The sequence below is a fragment of the Sus scrofa genome, chromosome 10 (assembly GCF_000003025.6).
Source record: "Sus scrofa isolate TJ Tabasco breed Duroc chromosome 10, Sscrofa11.1, whole genome shotgun sequence".
NCBI lineage: Eukaryota > Metazoa > Chordata > Mammalia > Artiodactyla > Suidae > Sus > Sus scrofa.
In genome coordinates, this window is record NC_010452.4 from 51,994,915 (window position 1) to 52,012,031 (window position 17,117).

Here is a 17,117-nt window from a genome sequence, read left to right on the forward strand (position 1 = left end):
AGTGATTCAGTTACACATATACACCCAACCATTCTACTCTGTGATTTTTAATCATTATAAATATACCTTGGGAGTTCCCACTGTGGCTTAGTGGTAACAAACCCGACTAGTATCCATGAGGACGTGGATTCGATCCCTGGCCCCACTCGGTGGGTTAAGGGTCCGATCTGGCATTGCCACAAGCTGTGGCATAGCTCGTGGATGCAGCTTGGATCTGGTGTGGCTGTCGCAGTGGCATAGGCTGGCAGCTGCAGCTCCAATTTGACCCCTAGCCTGGGAACTTCCATATGCCACAGGTGTGGCCCTAAAAAGTAAAACAACAACAACAACAACTTGGAGAGCAAAGAAAGAGCAACCATGGAGGTATTTCAGTGGCATCTGTGATAGAAGCCAGAGTGTTTTAGATAAATGAATGCCTACCAGTAAATTCTCAAAGGCTTTGTCTTTTGTTTGTTATCAGGGAGTTTAGGGAAAACTTAAGTAAGTACATAGGATGATACTCTCATTTTAGTTTTTCTAGTTTATGTAAAAAAAAAATAAAATCAACCTGGTTCCTTGTGACACAAGAATTTTCATGAGACATACCTCTGGTCACAGCCTTTCTGCTTGGATTTTGCCTCCTCCTTTCTCCTGGATGAAGGCATGTCTGGCCCTGGTTCATTTTTACACTACCTTTTGCTTTTTCTTTGCTCTTTATGGAGGCAGTAAAGGGAAGTACATAAAAACTTAGCTGTTTGAAAAACAAAAAAAAACAAAGATCCTAGTACACAGTGGAATGTACCTTTAAATAAATTGAGCATAACTGAAGGCACTGAAAGACAAATAATATGTGCACAGCTGGGAGAGCAACGAATGTTATATATACATATCTGCCCATAATTTGCTATGTGTGGCCCTAAGTGTAAAAAGCATAGCAGATTAAACTAGGATGTGAAATATCAAGAAGCTATTCCGTTTACTTAAAAACACATAATTTCAGTTACAGAAATAGAGTGCAGAATTTTTACTTTAAAAAAAATTAATTTTGTGTCTTTCAAACCCAAGATATGCTGTCTTATTTTTCCCTGTGTCTAACATGTACGTGAGCTGAATGAAACCTGTCATTTTTTAAAGCCACATTTTAGTCTCCTAGATGGTACAGCATCATCCAAATGAGTAGGACAGAAGTCAGACTGCATTGTTACAAAATCCAGAATGACAGGGCCATATGTCATCACAACAGTCTGAAGCTATTTTCTGATATTTACTGTCATTAGTCTCTATCTGATTGGAGTTTAATCAAGTTAAGAGCTAAAAATGTAAATTGGAAAAAAAAAAAAAACAACAAAAAACAACTAACCAAACCAAAAACCAAGTATGGGAATGTCTACAAACATCTGTTTATATCATTCGATATATGTAAACAGAAGCGAAGTTTGACATGTCGTGTGTAGCCAGTCTATTACCCAGTCCCCTTTCCCTCCTCCCCATTTCTCACATCTCTCCCTTTTCTCCATTTCTCCCACTGAATCCAATCCAACGCCCTCTCTCATGGATTGATAGAAGTACTCTCCTAACAGGTGTACCCTCCGCCCCTCCAGTCCTTTCTCCATCTTACAGCTAGAGTGATTTTTTTTAAAACAATAAACATAATCCTGTGTTTCCCCTACTTAAAGCTTCCGAGGTTTCCCATTGCTCAGGGTAAAGCCCCCATTTCTCACATGGCCTCTGAGGCTGAGCGTGAGCTGACCCGGCCTCCCTCACCCGCCCATGCAACCTCTTCCCATTGCTGGCTGTATTCTAGGCCCTTCTGGCAACCTGCCATAGTCCAGGCTCCGTCTCACCTCAGGGTGGTCCCATATGCCGGCCCCACTCCCTGAGGTCTCATCCCCCCGATAATTCCCATTCGTTTTGCCAAGTTTGGCACAAATGTCTCTTCCTCAAGGAAGCATTTCTTGACCCCTAAACTAGGTTAGGTTTCTTTTTCACATGAGCTCAGAGCATTCACTTGCTAAATATGTACATTTCTTTTTGTTTTAAAACATGAGGTTTTGGCACAAATGTTCACAGTCAAGAGAATGATAACAATCTTGAAATATTACTTTACAGCACCTGTTATGGAAAGGAAATCAGCACAAAGTCTTTCATATTAAGTCCCCAATGCCCACAGTGTAAAAGCACTTAAGTGTGGGTACTAAGAACATTGTGAAAGAAAAATGCAACTGTGGAATCATGTCTGCTTCTGCCTCCCTGAAGATACCACGCTACTTCATGTCCATGCGCCTTTGCACTCATGCTCCCTTTGCCCCCAAACACCCTTCCCTGAGGAACTCTCGAGCTCACCCTGCAAAACCAGCTCACCCATCCCTTTTTCCATGGAGTCACCACTGCCTCTTCCTTAGTAACCATTCCCTACTCTCTGCTATGTCTATGTTTGGTACCTCCTTCTCAGAGGCAGCCTGTGAGTCTTCTTTATATCCCTGGTGCTGAGAAGATCAATATATTTTAATTGACTTGAATCAGCTCCAGGAGAGTGATGAAAACCTCTGCTGGTGTCGAGAAGGGGAGAGGGAAAAGTACTCAGCTCAGCTTTGCAAGAAGGGTCCTATCTCTTCTTGCAAAACCGAGAGTTTTAAAAATCTCAGTTTTGCAAGAAAGGATAGGACCCAACAAAACTGGGCTCTCTGTTGATATCACTTGCAGCTGCTCTTGAATCAGCTTAGCCCCTCCTCACCCTCATGCTTCTCATGACACAGTGAAGTCATTTTTATATGAAGTTTAATAGATGAAATCTTGCACTTTAGATGAAATCTTAGGGGGTCCACTCCTTTCATGTATTGGGGGGATGTGCATACCCTGTCTTTGTAGACACCACTGGCTGTTCATTTGGGGTGTGTCATCAGAGGACATGATTTGGTCCCTCTCAGGTTTTGATCCTTGCTGCTGTTTGGAGGCTCACATTTAACCCATCTGCAAAGGCTGGTTACGTGAATCAAGGGTGACCTTGGGCCGTCCAGAAAATCTGTTTAACAGAGCCCACATACAGAGTAATATGTGGAACCCGATGGAACAGATGGTAATATTGGCAATCAGAACCTTGTTTGTTAACAGTGATTACAACCATTCCCACCAGCACGACTTTTCATATGTCTCCGGGAGGTTTGTCACACCAAGGAAGACATACTGGTGACAGACACGCTGGGAGTGGCGAGGAGAGGAGCATGTGCCTCAGTGACTTGGAGCTGGCACGTTTAAGCCTCACGGACTCCCAGCAAGCTTATGCAGGTGTGAGGGGGAGTGGATGCCAGCCGTGATGATAAACAGGTCTTCGGGTTATCACAGCCAGATTTGGAATACTGTGAACAGGATTCCTGCCTCTCATCCCAGACGGTTTTTTCAACAAAGGTAATGATCCGAGAAGTTGAGGGTGTGGGTTAAATTGATCAGTTTCTGAGCCCCAAATGACTATCACCCCACAGCAGCCCCACAGCTGCAGAAGACTAATAAATGTGCCCCTGCCAACTCTGGCTGAACCCAAGGGTTGACAAAAGTAGCCAAGAGCATTGTCGCCTTTGGAAGAAATGTTAAAGAAGCTTATCCACAGTAAGGGAGAGAATCACAATTAACTACAGGCAAAAAACTTTAAATGGGGAGTGTAAAGCAACGTTATAATTAAGGTGAAATCCAGCCACAGATACAAATGTAGCGAGTTTTGCACCCTATAGCAAAATAAGAAAAAAATTCAAAAAAACTTCTTAAAGTATGTGAAACTGAATTGTTTCCATCATATCAATGTACCCTAGCAGGTAGGATTGGGGGACTTTTAGGATGTGCTTTTATGCTACAGTTGCTGTGACATCATGATTTTTCAAGAGAAAACTGCTAGTTGTTCAGAGATGAGTACATGCCAGCCCTTCGCCTCCACAGAGAGCGTGCAGGTTTTTGTTACCAATTACGAGGCAGTCAATCAAAGTGCAGGGAAATCAAATGTAATTTTCTTACAAGTGACATGGAATCCTTATTGACCTATCTGTTCAGTCACGATACTTCACTTCCATACATGCCACCTTCTGTTTCAGAAAGCTGGAGTGCCTGCCAATAATTAACTAGCTGCCATCAGGGAAGAACAACTGTCTTCAATTTTACATGGCTGACTTGTCTCCTGATAAAATAGGAATAATGGTCAAGGTGTTAGAACATTCATAATAAATGGCTTCAGCAGTTACCAAATGTTTCTGTTTAGCGTGGAAATCAGTCTATTTACATATCTGGATATGACAAGGGCCACAATCCCAAAGTAATTAGAGCTACCATGTTGTTGATTTTCTTAACTAAATAAGAAGGACGCTGCAATCTCTAGTGGGATGGTGCATAAACCCCCTCCTGGTCCTTCCTCCTCCTGGTGCCTTGTCTCATCAGCTCTAATGTCGCTTCTTCAGAGAGACCTTCTTTGATGAGCTCTGTGTCATTCCTACGGCCCTTTTCACAGCCCTGGTGTCATGCATGCCCCTCTCTATGATATTGCGCTATTTTATGTAATCTTTATGTTACTGCTTCTGAAATCACCTTCATAAAATTACTCTGTGAATTGTCCATCTCTGTCTAAACTGTAAGTTTCATGAAAATGGTTTCTTGGAACCATTGTCATGTTCCCTACAATATCCCTAGAGTCTAGAACAGTGCCTAGCTCATAAAGAACACCCAAGTAATGGTGAAATAATTACAAAGGAAACCGGAATTCATAGCTCATAACTTCCTTAGTCTTTGGGATAAAATGATAAAAATGGTAAAGTGGAAGCTGTGTTTCAGACTCCCTCTGATACTGGATGGAGGGTAATCTTAGACACACACACAAAACGTGATTATCTAGATTCACTTATTTTTCGTTTTATAGTGAAGAAAGATAAAACTTAGCGTAAAACCTGCTCACAAAGCGAGTCAATAGCAGACACAGGATTAAAATCATGGTGATCTTTTAGTCCACTATCTTTTTTACAATGATCAATCTCTTAAGCTTTAAAAAGAACAGCATTTTTTAGGAAAAAAAAAAAAAAAGCCAGCATCTATTTGGTTCACTTCATCATTCCTCAGGGAATGAGAAATGAGGCAGATTATTTAGACATATAGCACAGTGAGACATTCTTACTAACGGTTGGATACATTTCCCCCCCTCGATTTCTTATTCTCTTTATAGGAGGAGGGGGAAGAGGAGGGAAAACAAGGAAAGGAACCTGGGAGAAAGGTGGAAGGAGGGAGGAAGGAAAGGAAGGGATGGAAACTCCTCCAAAGGTGCCTATTGGAGCTCAAGGCTCCCTGGTCATTCCAGTCTGGAGGAATCCAGAGACCACAAAGCAAAGGGAAACATTTTAGTGGGAAGATTGGAAGTTCAAAGTCAGGAAGATAGTGAGCAGGAGGCAGAGAGTGTAAAACCCTGGGCACCCCTCTGGATATGCATGGCGGACTGCCTGGGTGCGAAGTGTCCATCCCGCCACCGTGACCGTCAGCAGGGACTGTGCCTCTGTTTCCTCATCTGCAGAATGCCCATGTCGATAATACGCCAGACCCCAGAGGGCTGCTTCAAGGATTTAATGATACCTTCCACTTGAAGCACTTAGCTGTTACCGCCATCGCCATCAGCATCACTACCGTCACCACTATATCATCATCATCACTGTCATCACCATCTTCCCATTATCATCCTGCACACTCAGTGAGCCGCAAGGGCAGAGATTTTCCTGTATCCCGTCTCCATTTCTTGGATCAGGGGAAAAGAGGATCCTGTTTGTAAATTTACATATGTGTATAAAATTTTCATTCTCAGGTAATCTTTCAGCTAGGTGGTCAAATCGCCAACCCCTACATGGCTAGAGCTGAAGCAGTTTCCTTAAGAATCACACCCGAGTTTCTTTGTTTAGGTAATCATTGAGCAATAAAGACCATTTTCAGGTGGAAGAAAAATCATGGCAAAGGGTAAATATAAAAAGTCAAGGAGGAGTATTCGTGGAATTTATGTCAGTTTTAAGTACTGCCTCACTTCGAAAGAGAGAGAAAAATCACATATAAAGATAGCCACACTGTCTGATAATTTCATCTTTTAAAATCAGTAACGTTGCAAATTAAACCTGAAAGAGGTACCAGGAAATAAAGTTATACAAATGTCAGTCTCTGCTCTTTAGGTATATAAAAGCAGCATAGATAACTTTGTAACTGAACATTTCATGGGATTCACCGAGCCTCACAAAGCTGGCAGCTCTAATAAAATTCAAACCATTTGTGAAGGTGAACTAGGCATCAGCCGTCACAAAACGGGGATATGGAATCAACTTGTTTTATTGCAAAATCCAGCTTTTCATTCTACATATTCCTTCGGATCAGAGGCATCTCCCAGCATAGTTAGGAAAGAAGGAATCTAGGTGCTAAGGGGTAGACATAGAAAGAATCCACTAAGTAAGCTTGGATGGAAATAAGACAAGAATACAGTAAGATCCTGCTGTATAGCGCAGGGAACCATATCTGGTCACTTGTGATGGAACACGATGGAGGAAAATGTGAGAAAAAAGAATATGTATATGTGTGACTGGGTCACTTTGCTGTACAGTAGAAACTGACAGAACATGGTAAATCAACTATAATAAAAAAATAAAAATCATAAAAAAGCACTATACCAATAAATAAATAAATAAATACAGTGGGGGAAAAAAAAAGACAAGAATAATATTTAGGTTTACCATGAAGATACTTCCTATCTATTCTATCTAATAATTTCAGAGCCTTTTAAAATAGTGAAGAACACTTTAAATGAGCTCTTTGAGGTATCATCTTGCATACAAATGTTTGAAACATCCTTAATACAAAACTGAACTTTCTAAAAGGTTATAAAATTAATTCAAGTTGTCTTGCAGGATTCTAATATTGCAAGCATTCTAGTTCAAGGCATATGACAACAAAGTGATACAAGTAAGAATTTTAAGCAAAATAATCTTTTCTATTACACAAAGTCTAGAGCAGAAACTCTAGGGTAAGTACGTTAACAAGATTAGTTTATGACGTTTAAGGGTATGATATTTATACTATATGGTTACATAGCACAGCAGATATTCAGCCACGGGGACAATGAATGTGTCAAAATATTTTGAAATGATTTCACCTTAAAAAGAAACAAAGACAAGTGTCTATTAACACACAGTTAGCAGTAGAATATTATCCCTTTAAAAGAACCGCAATGGAATGCTTTCCAGATCACAATCTTTCAATAATGTTTTAAAATATTATTTAGGCACATTGAAGAGTATTTCAAATTAATGTGCATTTTCACTAAAATACACAGCAAACCATCCATTATCTTTTTTGCCCCTCCCCCAACTTCTTTCTAATCTGCCACTAGGGGTCAGTATGAAGACACAGTTCCTCCACTAGACGACGGAAAATGGAACTCAAAACATTTTCCCCGTAAAAACCCTAACAAAGGCAATAACCACACAACTATAGCATTATCAAGTCCAACACATACATCATGTCTATAACTGTGAATTGGAATTTTCTGTAAGACTGCATTTTAATGTTGAAAATCTACAGTGGGTTATTTCTATGGTCAATGTTTCTTTAATAAAGAAAAAAGTATTGTAAGTGACAAGATTACTTATTCTAAGTGAATCTGTGCACATTGGCCAAAACATATGATCTAGAACAGACGTTAGTCTATTTGCAAAGGGTGATGGTTCACATCTCTAGCAACCTCCAAGGCATATATCCCATCCCTTCCTCTAGAGGAACCGAGATGGAGAACTGACTTTTTCCGTGTTTTGCCAACTTTAAGAGACGTGTTTTTTTTCTCCTTCAAAATGACTGTCATCATTCACTTGAGAGCTGGCGTTGCTGTGGCTGTGTTGTAGGCCAGCGGCTACAGCTCTGATTGGACCCCTAGCCTGGGAACCTCCATTTGCCACAGGTGCGGCCCTAAAAAGACAAAAAAAAAAAATATAGGCAATTCTTAGTCTATACCTGAGTCTACAGAATAAACTAAAAGAAATATTTGTAAAAATAAATATACAAGTATATTACCTTCCACTAACTCTGTTTAATGGGGTGGGAAGGAGTTGTGTCACTGTGAAAAAAATGAAGTGCTGTCTTTTCTTGAAGTTCTGTATGTGGTATATATTTTAAGAATTTTCTTGGAGTTCCCTTGTGGCACAGCAGGTTGAGGATTTGATGTTGTCACTGCAACAGCTCAGGTCACTGCTGTGGCACGCATTTGATCCCTGGTTCAGGAACTTCCACATACCACAGGCCAAAAAAAATTTTCTTTTCTTTACGTATCACATGGTTTTCTTAGGCACAATACCCCATGAATAATTAAGTCAATGCTTTATTTCTGTGTTCATGAAGAGAAATATTAATACCAATAATACAGAATGAGAGTTCATCCCATATATAATGAGCACATTGAAAGGTTCAGAAAGCAACCAAAATGCACGTCCCTATAATTGGGGGGCATTCTCTCTTTCTGGCATCCCTTTGGGGTGTATTCCTTACTCAGTTCCTCATTTCCTTTGTTGTGGTCCTGACCACAGGTGATATGATGGCAGGACAGTCCCTAGAGAAGAGTTTTTTGTCTGGTATTGTGGAAGCCAGCAGTGTCCCAGTAATCAATCAAAAAAAATTTTTTTAGGAGTTCCCATCATGGCTCAGCAGTTAACGAACCTGACTAGTATCCATGAGGATGAGGGTTCAATCCCTAGCCTCACTCAGTGGGTTAAGGATCTGACGTTGCTGTGAGCCATGGTGTAGGTCACAGCTGGGGCTTGGATCTGGCGTGGCTGTGGCTGTGGTGTAGACTGGCAGCTACAGCTCTGGTTCGACCCCTAGCTTGGGAACCTCCATATGTCGCAGGTGCGGCCCTAAAAAGACGAAAAAACAAAACAAAACAAAACAAAAACCAGTTTTGACTCACTTCTCTATAGGTATTAGAATAGTTACAGTTATTACTTTTAATAGTTTAATTTTATTCATTGTGTTTTGTTTCCTAAAATAATTGTATCTTTGCCAGAATATCTAGTTAGCAATTATATTATTTGCTGATCTTTTCATTGTTTACCAAAAGCCAAAATTTAATTAGTGCTGGCATTGGGAAATGAAAAGCATTGAACCCTTTTCATTCTTGGAATAGCTTAAAAACTCTAATTCTGATCAGATCCAACAGATGGCAGTGATGTTATAAATTAATAGCTTAAAATATTCTTATAATAGGTAATCTCTTCCCCTCAGAAAATGTCACCCAAGAATAAATTCTCTCAGTACTTGCATAAATAATGTAAAACTTTGAAATGACTAATTGGGTAAAAGAATACAAGGTAAATATAACATGAAATTTAGCCAAAATAGTACTTCCTATGTCAAAAACGAACAACTTTTCCCTTTCCAAAAACTATTATAAATTGAGAATTGTCAAAAAGAGTAACAGTGAACCAAAAAAGGGTAATGGTGTTCAAATTAACTAAGTAGATCACATTTTTATATAAAATTCATTATTGCTTCTGAGTTTCCACTTTCATCTCTTTCTTTCAATGGGGGTTATTTTAATCTCACTTTTTATTTATTCACTTTAAAATGATTTTACTCCCCCCCCATCACTTTAAGTAAGTGAATCTGGCTATCTTTGTCTTCTCTTCTTATACCCTCAAATAGTTATTTTTATTTTTACTTATTGCCTTTTCATGTTTTTATCCACTTTGAATAACCTTTATTCTGCAGATAATAAAGAATGAAAAGTATGGCTAGAAGACTCTTAGAGCTAAGTTGTTTTCCACTTGGCTTCTGGGATCCAAATTATGTGAAAACAAACAAAACAATACAGCTGATCACTTTCTAAATTATGGGCATTGGTTGATGTCAAGGAGACCCTCTATTTTTCACTGTCCTTTTCTTTTTGGTTGTATGTTTGGTGTAAGCCCACTTCCCTCTGAATGCCTGCTGTGGGATGGGCAGTAGTCCAGAGGCTTGGTGTGTATTGGTGAATTAAACAGACAATGGTTCTGGGTGCTGGTCAGAGGGCAGGGGACAGAAAATAAATAGCAAACATAATGAGAAAGGTGTATGGTATGTGAAAAAACAACGAGTGCTGTGAGGAAAGGGCGGCAGGGAGGGAGGATGGTGTGTAGTGGGTGTGTGCAGATGTGCAGGTACGTGCTAGGTGGTGCAGTTGTCAACTCTGTGGTCACGGGTGGGCCTCTATGAGAGTGACGTTTGTGCAGACCTGAAGGGGCAAGAGTATGAGCCATGGGCATCCTGGGCCAAAGACTGTTCCACCTAGAGAGGATGGTCATATAAAAGGCCTAAGCAAAATACCCCTGGTGTGCTTCAGAATAGCTTTTATTATCTATCTTACTCTTCACTGTGTTCCCCAACACTGGCTTGTCTGTAAGTACAGGGATCTGTGTTAAATTATTTTTTTTATTATTATTTTTTTTGTCTTCTGTCTTTTTAGAGCCATACCCTCGGCCTATGGAGGTTCCCAGGCTAGGGGTCTAATCAGAGCTGTTGCTGCCAGCCTATGCCAGAGCCACAGCAGCACCAGATCCGAGCCACGTCTGACCTACACCACAGCTCACAGCAACACTGGATCCTTAACCCACTGAGCAAGGCCAGGGATCGAACCCACAACCTCATGGTTCCTAGTCGGATTCGTTTCCACTGCACCATGACGGGAACTCCATATTATTTTTTTAAACTGCAGTTTCTCTTATACATAACTCAAACACCTGGAGACTTTAGCTATCCAGAATACACATAAGAACTATCAGGAAAAGAAAAAAACCAAAAAACCCTCTGAGGACCAAAATACCACTTAGAGAAGTGGCTTCCAGCCCTCCTGTATGGTGTTCATATAAAGTTTGATAAAGCTTGGTTAGCTGGATCTAAGCTTTTCACTGATGGAAAGGGATTTGGAGTGAACCTTGGCAGGCTTGGCTCTGCCATCAGATCTACAGACAGTGGTGAACAGTAACACTGCCAGTCTCCCAATAAGGAGTCAATAAAATGTATCTACCTCCTTGGAGCTGCCTGGAGTCTATCCTCAGAGAGGGGGCTAGCACTCCCCCCTTTCCTAAGGGGTCCTGACTACACCACTGTGGAGCGCAGGACAGCCACTTACTCAAAATGATAACCACAGCCCTCCTCCCATGCCCAAGCTGAACAGCAGTAGGATCATAAAATTGGGAGGGAAGAATTTTAGAAGAGTTCGATTCAAACCTAATGCATATTTTACAAAGCTTTGTTGATTGCAGACATAAGTTTTTAAATTTCCAGAAAACTTTATCTAGGAAGCCTTATTTACAGAGAATAGCAATTAGGCAAGATCTTTTGGTACCAATTAAAGTGATACTTGTAATTAAAGTTGAAAATCTGCCCCAAAGGGGTATGGATGGTCTGGTTATTTATTTATCATTGCTACCAAATTTCTTATCACCATACTCTTTTATTACATTCGAGTGTGGTGTTTTTTTTTTTTTTTTTTTTTTTTTTTGTGAGAAAGCAAGACCTGCAAATCTGAATTCAGGTATTTTTAGATTATGTTATTTTATGTATATTATAAAATTATGTTTTTAGAGTATAAAACTTTGATTTTAAAAAACCATCTGTCAGTTTTGCAAAAAGAGTCACTGCAGATTATGTTCCTCTTTTCACCAGTTGGTTTTTTTTCTTTACTTTTAGAAAATTTTGATTTTCCCACAACTTTCCAGGCAAAAATCAGTTATACAAAAGAAATTATACCAGCATTATATGTTGTCATAACACAGCAGTGCTACTCAATTTATGAAATGACTCTCCAGCTCCAGAAGGTACACTGAGTTTAAGAATTAGGAATCTATTTTAGGCGCATTGAGTGCAAGGGAAGGGGTTACATTTTAACAAACAGAATTCTCAGGGCTTAACTGCATTTAAAAAAAAAATTAGGCTAGCGATTATCAGGTATCTAAGCAGCTACCAAATGCACCTGGAAGATATTAGCGCTCAGTTTTTGCCTTCTTCCGGTATTACTTAGATGTAGAGGAAAAGCAACTTTCTATTTCCAGCGACCCAGCTGCAAAGGCTCGGACTCAGCCTTGGTCCTGTAGCACTTTGCTAGGAAAGGGATAAAATGGCCTGCTTCTAAAAAGTGATGCCAATGGGAGTTCCCATTGTGGCTCAGCGATAGCAAGCCTGACTAGTATCCATGAGGATGCGGGTCTGATCCCTGGCCTTGCTCAGTAGGTTAAGTTTCTGGCTTTGCCATGAGCTGTGGTGTAGGTCACAGATGTGGCTTGGATCTGGTAAGCTGTGGTGTGGGACGCAGTTCCCATCCTGCATTGCTGTGGCTGTGGTGTAGGCCAGCAGCTGCAGCTCCAATTTGATCCCTAGCCTGGGAACTTCCATGTGCTGCATGTGCGGCCCTAAAAAAAACAAAAACAAAACCTATGCCAGAAACACTAATCAAAGCTGAGTTTAAGATAATTTTTGGGGGGTGAGGGTGCTGTGTCCGAGGCATGTGGACATTCCTAGGCCAGTGATCTACCCACAGTAGCAACCCAAGACACTGCAATGACAATGCCAGATCCTTAACCGGCTGCACCACAAGAGAACTCCCTAAGATAATTTTTTAAAGATCATCTGAGAGTTCCCACTGTGGCTCAGCAGAAACGAATCTGGCCAGTATCCATGAGGAGGCAGGTTCGATCCCTGGCCTCAATCAGTGGGTTAAGGATCCAGTGTTGCCATGAGCTGTGGTGTAGGTTGCAGTCGAAGCTTGGATCTGGCACTGCTGTGGCTGTGACATAGGCCATCAGCTAGAGCTCCTATTTGACCCCTGGCCTGGGGACTTCTGTATGCCACAGGTGCAGCCCTAAAAAGACAAAAATAAATAAATAATTAAATAAATAAATAAGGATGATCTGAGTAGAGAGGAATCTAAAATATGATACAGGAGTTCCCACTGTGACTCAGCGGTAACAAATCTGATTAGTATCCATGAGAACATGAGTTTGATCCCTGGCCTTGCTCAGTGGGTTAAGGAAGGACCTGGTATTGCCGTGAACTATGGTGTAGGTCACAGAGGCGCGGCTTGGATCCTGCATTGCTCTGGCTGTGGTGTAGGCCAGCAGCCACAGCTCCTATTTGACCCCTGGCCTGGGAACCTCCATTATGCCGCAGTTGCGGCCATAAAAAAAAAAAAAAAAGACAAAAATAAAAATAAAATATAACACAAATGAACCTATCTATGAAACAGAAACGGACATAGGTAACAGACTTGTGGTTACCAAGGGGGAAGGGAGGTAGGGGAGGGAGGGATGGGAGTTACATGAAGAATGGATAAACTACAAAGTCCTCCTGTATAGCACAGGGAATTAGATTCACTATTCTGTGATAAACCATGATAGAGAAGAATATGAAAAAGAATGTGTGTGTGTGTGTGTGTGTGTATTACTGAATCCCTTTGCTGTACAGCAGAAATTAACACAACTCTGTAAATCAACTATACTTTAATAAATTTTTAAAAAATGATCTGAGTGGAAAACACTTTTATTACAAATAACCAGTCATTTCGGTTGTCCCCTGCTGTGATTAGTTAGTTAACTCTGTGAGCCTTACTACAAGGATTGACAGCCAGACTTACTTGTTTTCCTTCCTTTTGATTGACTATAGATTCTTTCTCAGCATTTGGCACAAATAGGTCAAATCTGACTCTATTTCCTCCTCAAAACCATAAATTTTCAATACCTCTTAGGTCAGAAAGTCTAAAGTAAAAGCTATATACACCCTAAAAAAATCCATAAAACCACTTTCATGCATGTCCTGTTTTCTTTGCCTAATACAAATTGGGAAAAAGAAATCAGAATTTACAGTATAGAGTAGGTTTAAGAAATAACAGAAACTAAAATTTATAAATAATAAAATTAAGCTACAAAAATAAAGTTTATTGTCATAGGGGAAAACTTAGGCATCATTTAGTCCTAATGGACCTTCCTAGTTTGAAAAAACTGGCAGATGATAAAGAGTCTGATAAGGAGATAATAGAGAGAATCTGAAGGCAACCTCTTTAAAACTTACCATCCTCATTTTCTATGATTTTATATAAAACTGTGAAATGCTATAAGCCAGGCAAACTCATATCAAATCAAGACAGCTATACACTCTGGAGGCCTATTAGATTATTCTAGATAATGTATAAATTTAAGGCAGGGAAGAGAGAAGTGTTTTTGTGTCACTGACAAAGTTTTTGCACTGGTATAACTATACTGGAAAAATCACTGAATATGCTATTTTCAAATTGCCACTTACTATGACCCAATATTCTAGAAATATATGTGCTTTGATACAATGATGATGACTCTGAGTTAGAAAATTATTGTGTCAAAGATTGTAGCTATTAAAGGAACACAATTTTGCTTTGATGTTTATGGATTTTTGGTTGTGTTTTTTTATTGAGTATTGCTAGATTTTTTAGTCATTCCTTTAAGGTCTTATAATGTATTTGGGTGGGAGTAAACTAAAAGCAAGAAAGGATGAGAGATAAAGTATATGATGGGGGTGAAGGATTTATTTCCTGTTAGAAAAGGGTAATTTTAGCCACAATGCCACAGAACCATAATATATGAAAATTAAAAACTAACATACTGGAGTTCCCATCATGGCTCAGTAGTTAATGAACCTGACTAGTATCCATGAGGATGCAGGTTTGATTCCTGGCCTTGCTCAGTGGGTTAAGGATCCGGCATTGCTGTGAGCCGTGGTGTAGGTCGCAGACGTGGCTCGGATCCCGTGTTGCAGTGGCTGTGGTGTAGACTGGCAGCTACAGCTCTGGTTCGGCCCCTAGCTTGGGAACCTCCATATGCCACAGGTATGGACACAAAAAAGGAAAAAAAAAACAAAAAAAAAAAAACCAAAAAAAAAGCCTAACATACTGTGATGGTTAATTTTGTGTGTCAACTTGACTGGGCCGAGGGATACCCAGATAGCTGGTGAAACATCACTTCTGAGTGTGTCTGTGAGGGTGTTTTTGGAAAAGGTCAGCATTCCAATCAGTCGACTGAATAAAGATCCCTCTTATCAATGTGAATGGGCAGCATCCAGTCTGTTGACGGGATGACCATCTTCTCCTGTCCTTGGATAGCAGTGTGCCTGGTACTCAGACTGGGACTGAATTTCACCAGTATCTTTCCTGGTTCTCCAGGTCGCAGATGGTAGCTCCTGGGATTCCTTGGTGTTATAAGCCAATCTCTGTAATATATCCCATATCTACCTCCTATGGTTCTGGTTCTCTTGAGAGTCTTAACACTCATGCCATATTTAAGGAGTGTAAATAATTTTTTTTTACTTATTTCTTCCATTAGAATTAATTTTACTGAGGCAATCTTGGTTTGTAGCTCTATATAAATTTCATGTGAACATTATATTTTACTTCTGTATACCCTACAGCGTGCTCACCACTCCAAATTTTCCATCGTTGCTGTACAGTTGATTCCCTTCACCCATCCCATCCTAACCCCCCTTCCCTTCAGCTAACCACTGGTCTGTTCTTTGTATCTATGCATTCGTTTTTGTTTGGTTTGGCTTGTTCATTTATTTTGTTTGTTTTTGATGGTCCACATATGAGAGAAATCATACAGTATTTGTCTTTCGCCATCTGACTTATTTCCCGGAGCATAATATCTTTAAGGCCCATCTATGTTCTTGCCAAATTATTTTTTATTTTATATTATCAAATAATTTTATTTATGAAAGTTGCCTTCTCGATAGTCTTACTGCTTTATTAGGCAACCTTATCTTCTGTAGAGGAAATAGCACAGGCTTTGGAGTTCAACAGACCTGGCTTTAATTTCCAGCTCAGCTCTTTTAATGAATATGTGTACCCAGGAAAATGAGGGAAACTTGCAGAGCCTCGGTTTCCTCATTAGTGGATGGATTACCTGGATAATTAAAATTTTAAATGAATATAAATCACATGCCACACTGCTTAGAATACAGAAGGCGCTCCTTTTCAGCCACTCTCCATAGTATTTGGCTATAATTATATGTTGTCTTCAATGGGCTTTTTATATGTTTCTCCACCTCTCCAAAGTTTATGTCCTTTTAAAATGGATCTTTTAAATTTTTTTTCTAGATTTCCCAATATCTATAGAGTGCTGTCTTTAATATGCCCAGCATTATCCAATTTTCTTTGTCCTGGAACCTTCTACCAGGGTTAGCCTATTACCAGAATCAAATGGCCTGCATATTTTCCCAACAAGCCCAGAAACCCTCAAGATTTTGTAATGTCTTTGGAAAATGGGCCTATGTGCTGACTTTTATTTTCATAAGGGTTCCTGAGGAATAATCCAGATAGAAGCATCTGAAAGAATATGTAAACTGCCTTGAAAGCGAGGATATTACAACCATCACATCTTGGACTCTTAAGTATCCTGCAGCAAGTCCATGCCAAATGAGCCTTTCTGTACTTACCTTGCATTCGCAGGATGGCAAGTGGTCAGATTAGCCAGGGCGAGGGCTGCAGCTTCCCTCACCTCTTCATTGTCACTTTTTAGCAACTGAATTAACTGCGGGATCCCTACAGGAAAAGAAAGGTAAAAGGGGATAGAACAGATGTCCATGTGAACTAGAACATGGTAACGTACAAATATTCAAGGCGCTTTGTTTTGTTTTGTTTTGTTTTCCAGTTTGCTTACCCTGATTATTGAAAAATTCTTTGCTGCCCAAATTCTCACACATGGCCGAAATAGCTTGGGAAGCGGCAATTTTAGTTCCATCATTTTCAGAACCCAAAAGGGTTACAAGGCATTTTTCAACCTCTTGTTCGTGAAAAAGTTTTCTATTTTCAGCTTTCATAAACCAAAGGGGAAACAAAAATCAGAATTTTGCTGTAAAAGTGTGCAAGTATAAAGACTTCCCCTTCCAAAATACAATAGGAATTTATACTATTTTGTTAGCTTTAGTCACAGCCTAAGCAAAATACACATATACCTACTTAACCTTTACTACACAGTGATTATACAAAATGAATTATGGATACTGCATTCTTTTCATATTCCCTTATATGATATCAATACTATGGCAGAGAAAATTCCATCATAAGGGAGAGGCAAGTTTCAGATTTGGCAAGAACTTAT

General features: G+C 39.9%; 1 protein-coding gene across 4 annotated transcripts in view; it reads right to left on the minus strand.

Annotated features, from left to right (window-relative positions):
- ARMC3 (armadillo repeat containing 3) overlaps window positions 1-17,117 on the minus strand; it is a 90,501-nt gene that overhangs the window by 35,344 nt on the left and 38,040 nt on the right. For all 4 annotated transcript variants that reach the window (XM_013980262.2, XM_013980261.2, XM_005668154.2 and 1 more), the window contains exons 9-10: window positions 16,677-16,829; window positions 16,453-16,558 (exon numbers count right to left, since the gene is read on the minus strand). In XM_013980262.2, the coding sequence (XP_013835716.1) occupies window positions 16,453-16,558; window positions 16,677-16,829 (259 nt within the window). The remainder of the gene's footprint in view (window positions 1-16,452; window positions 16,559-16,676; window positions 16,830-17,117) is intronic.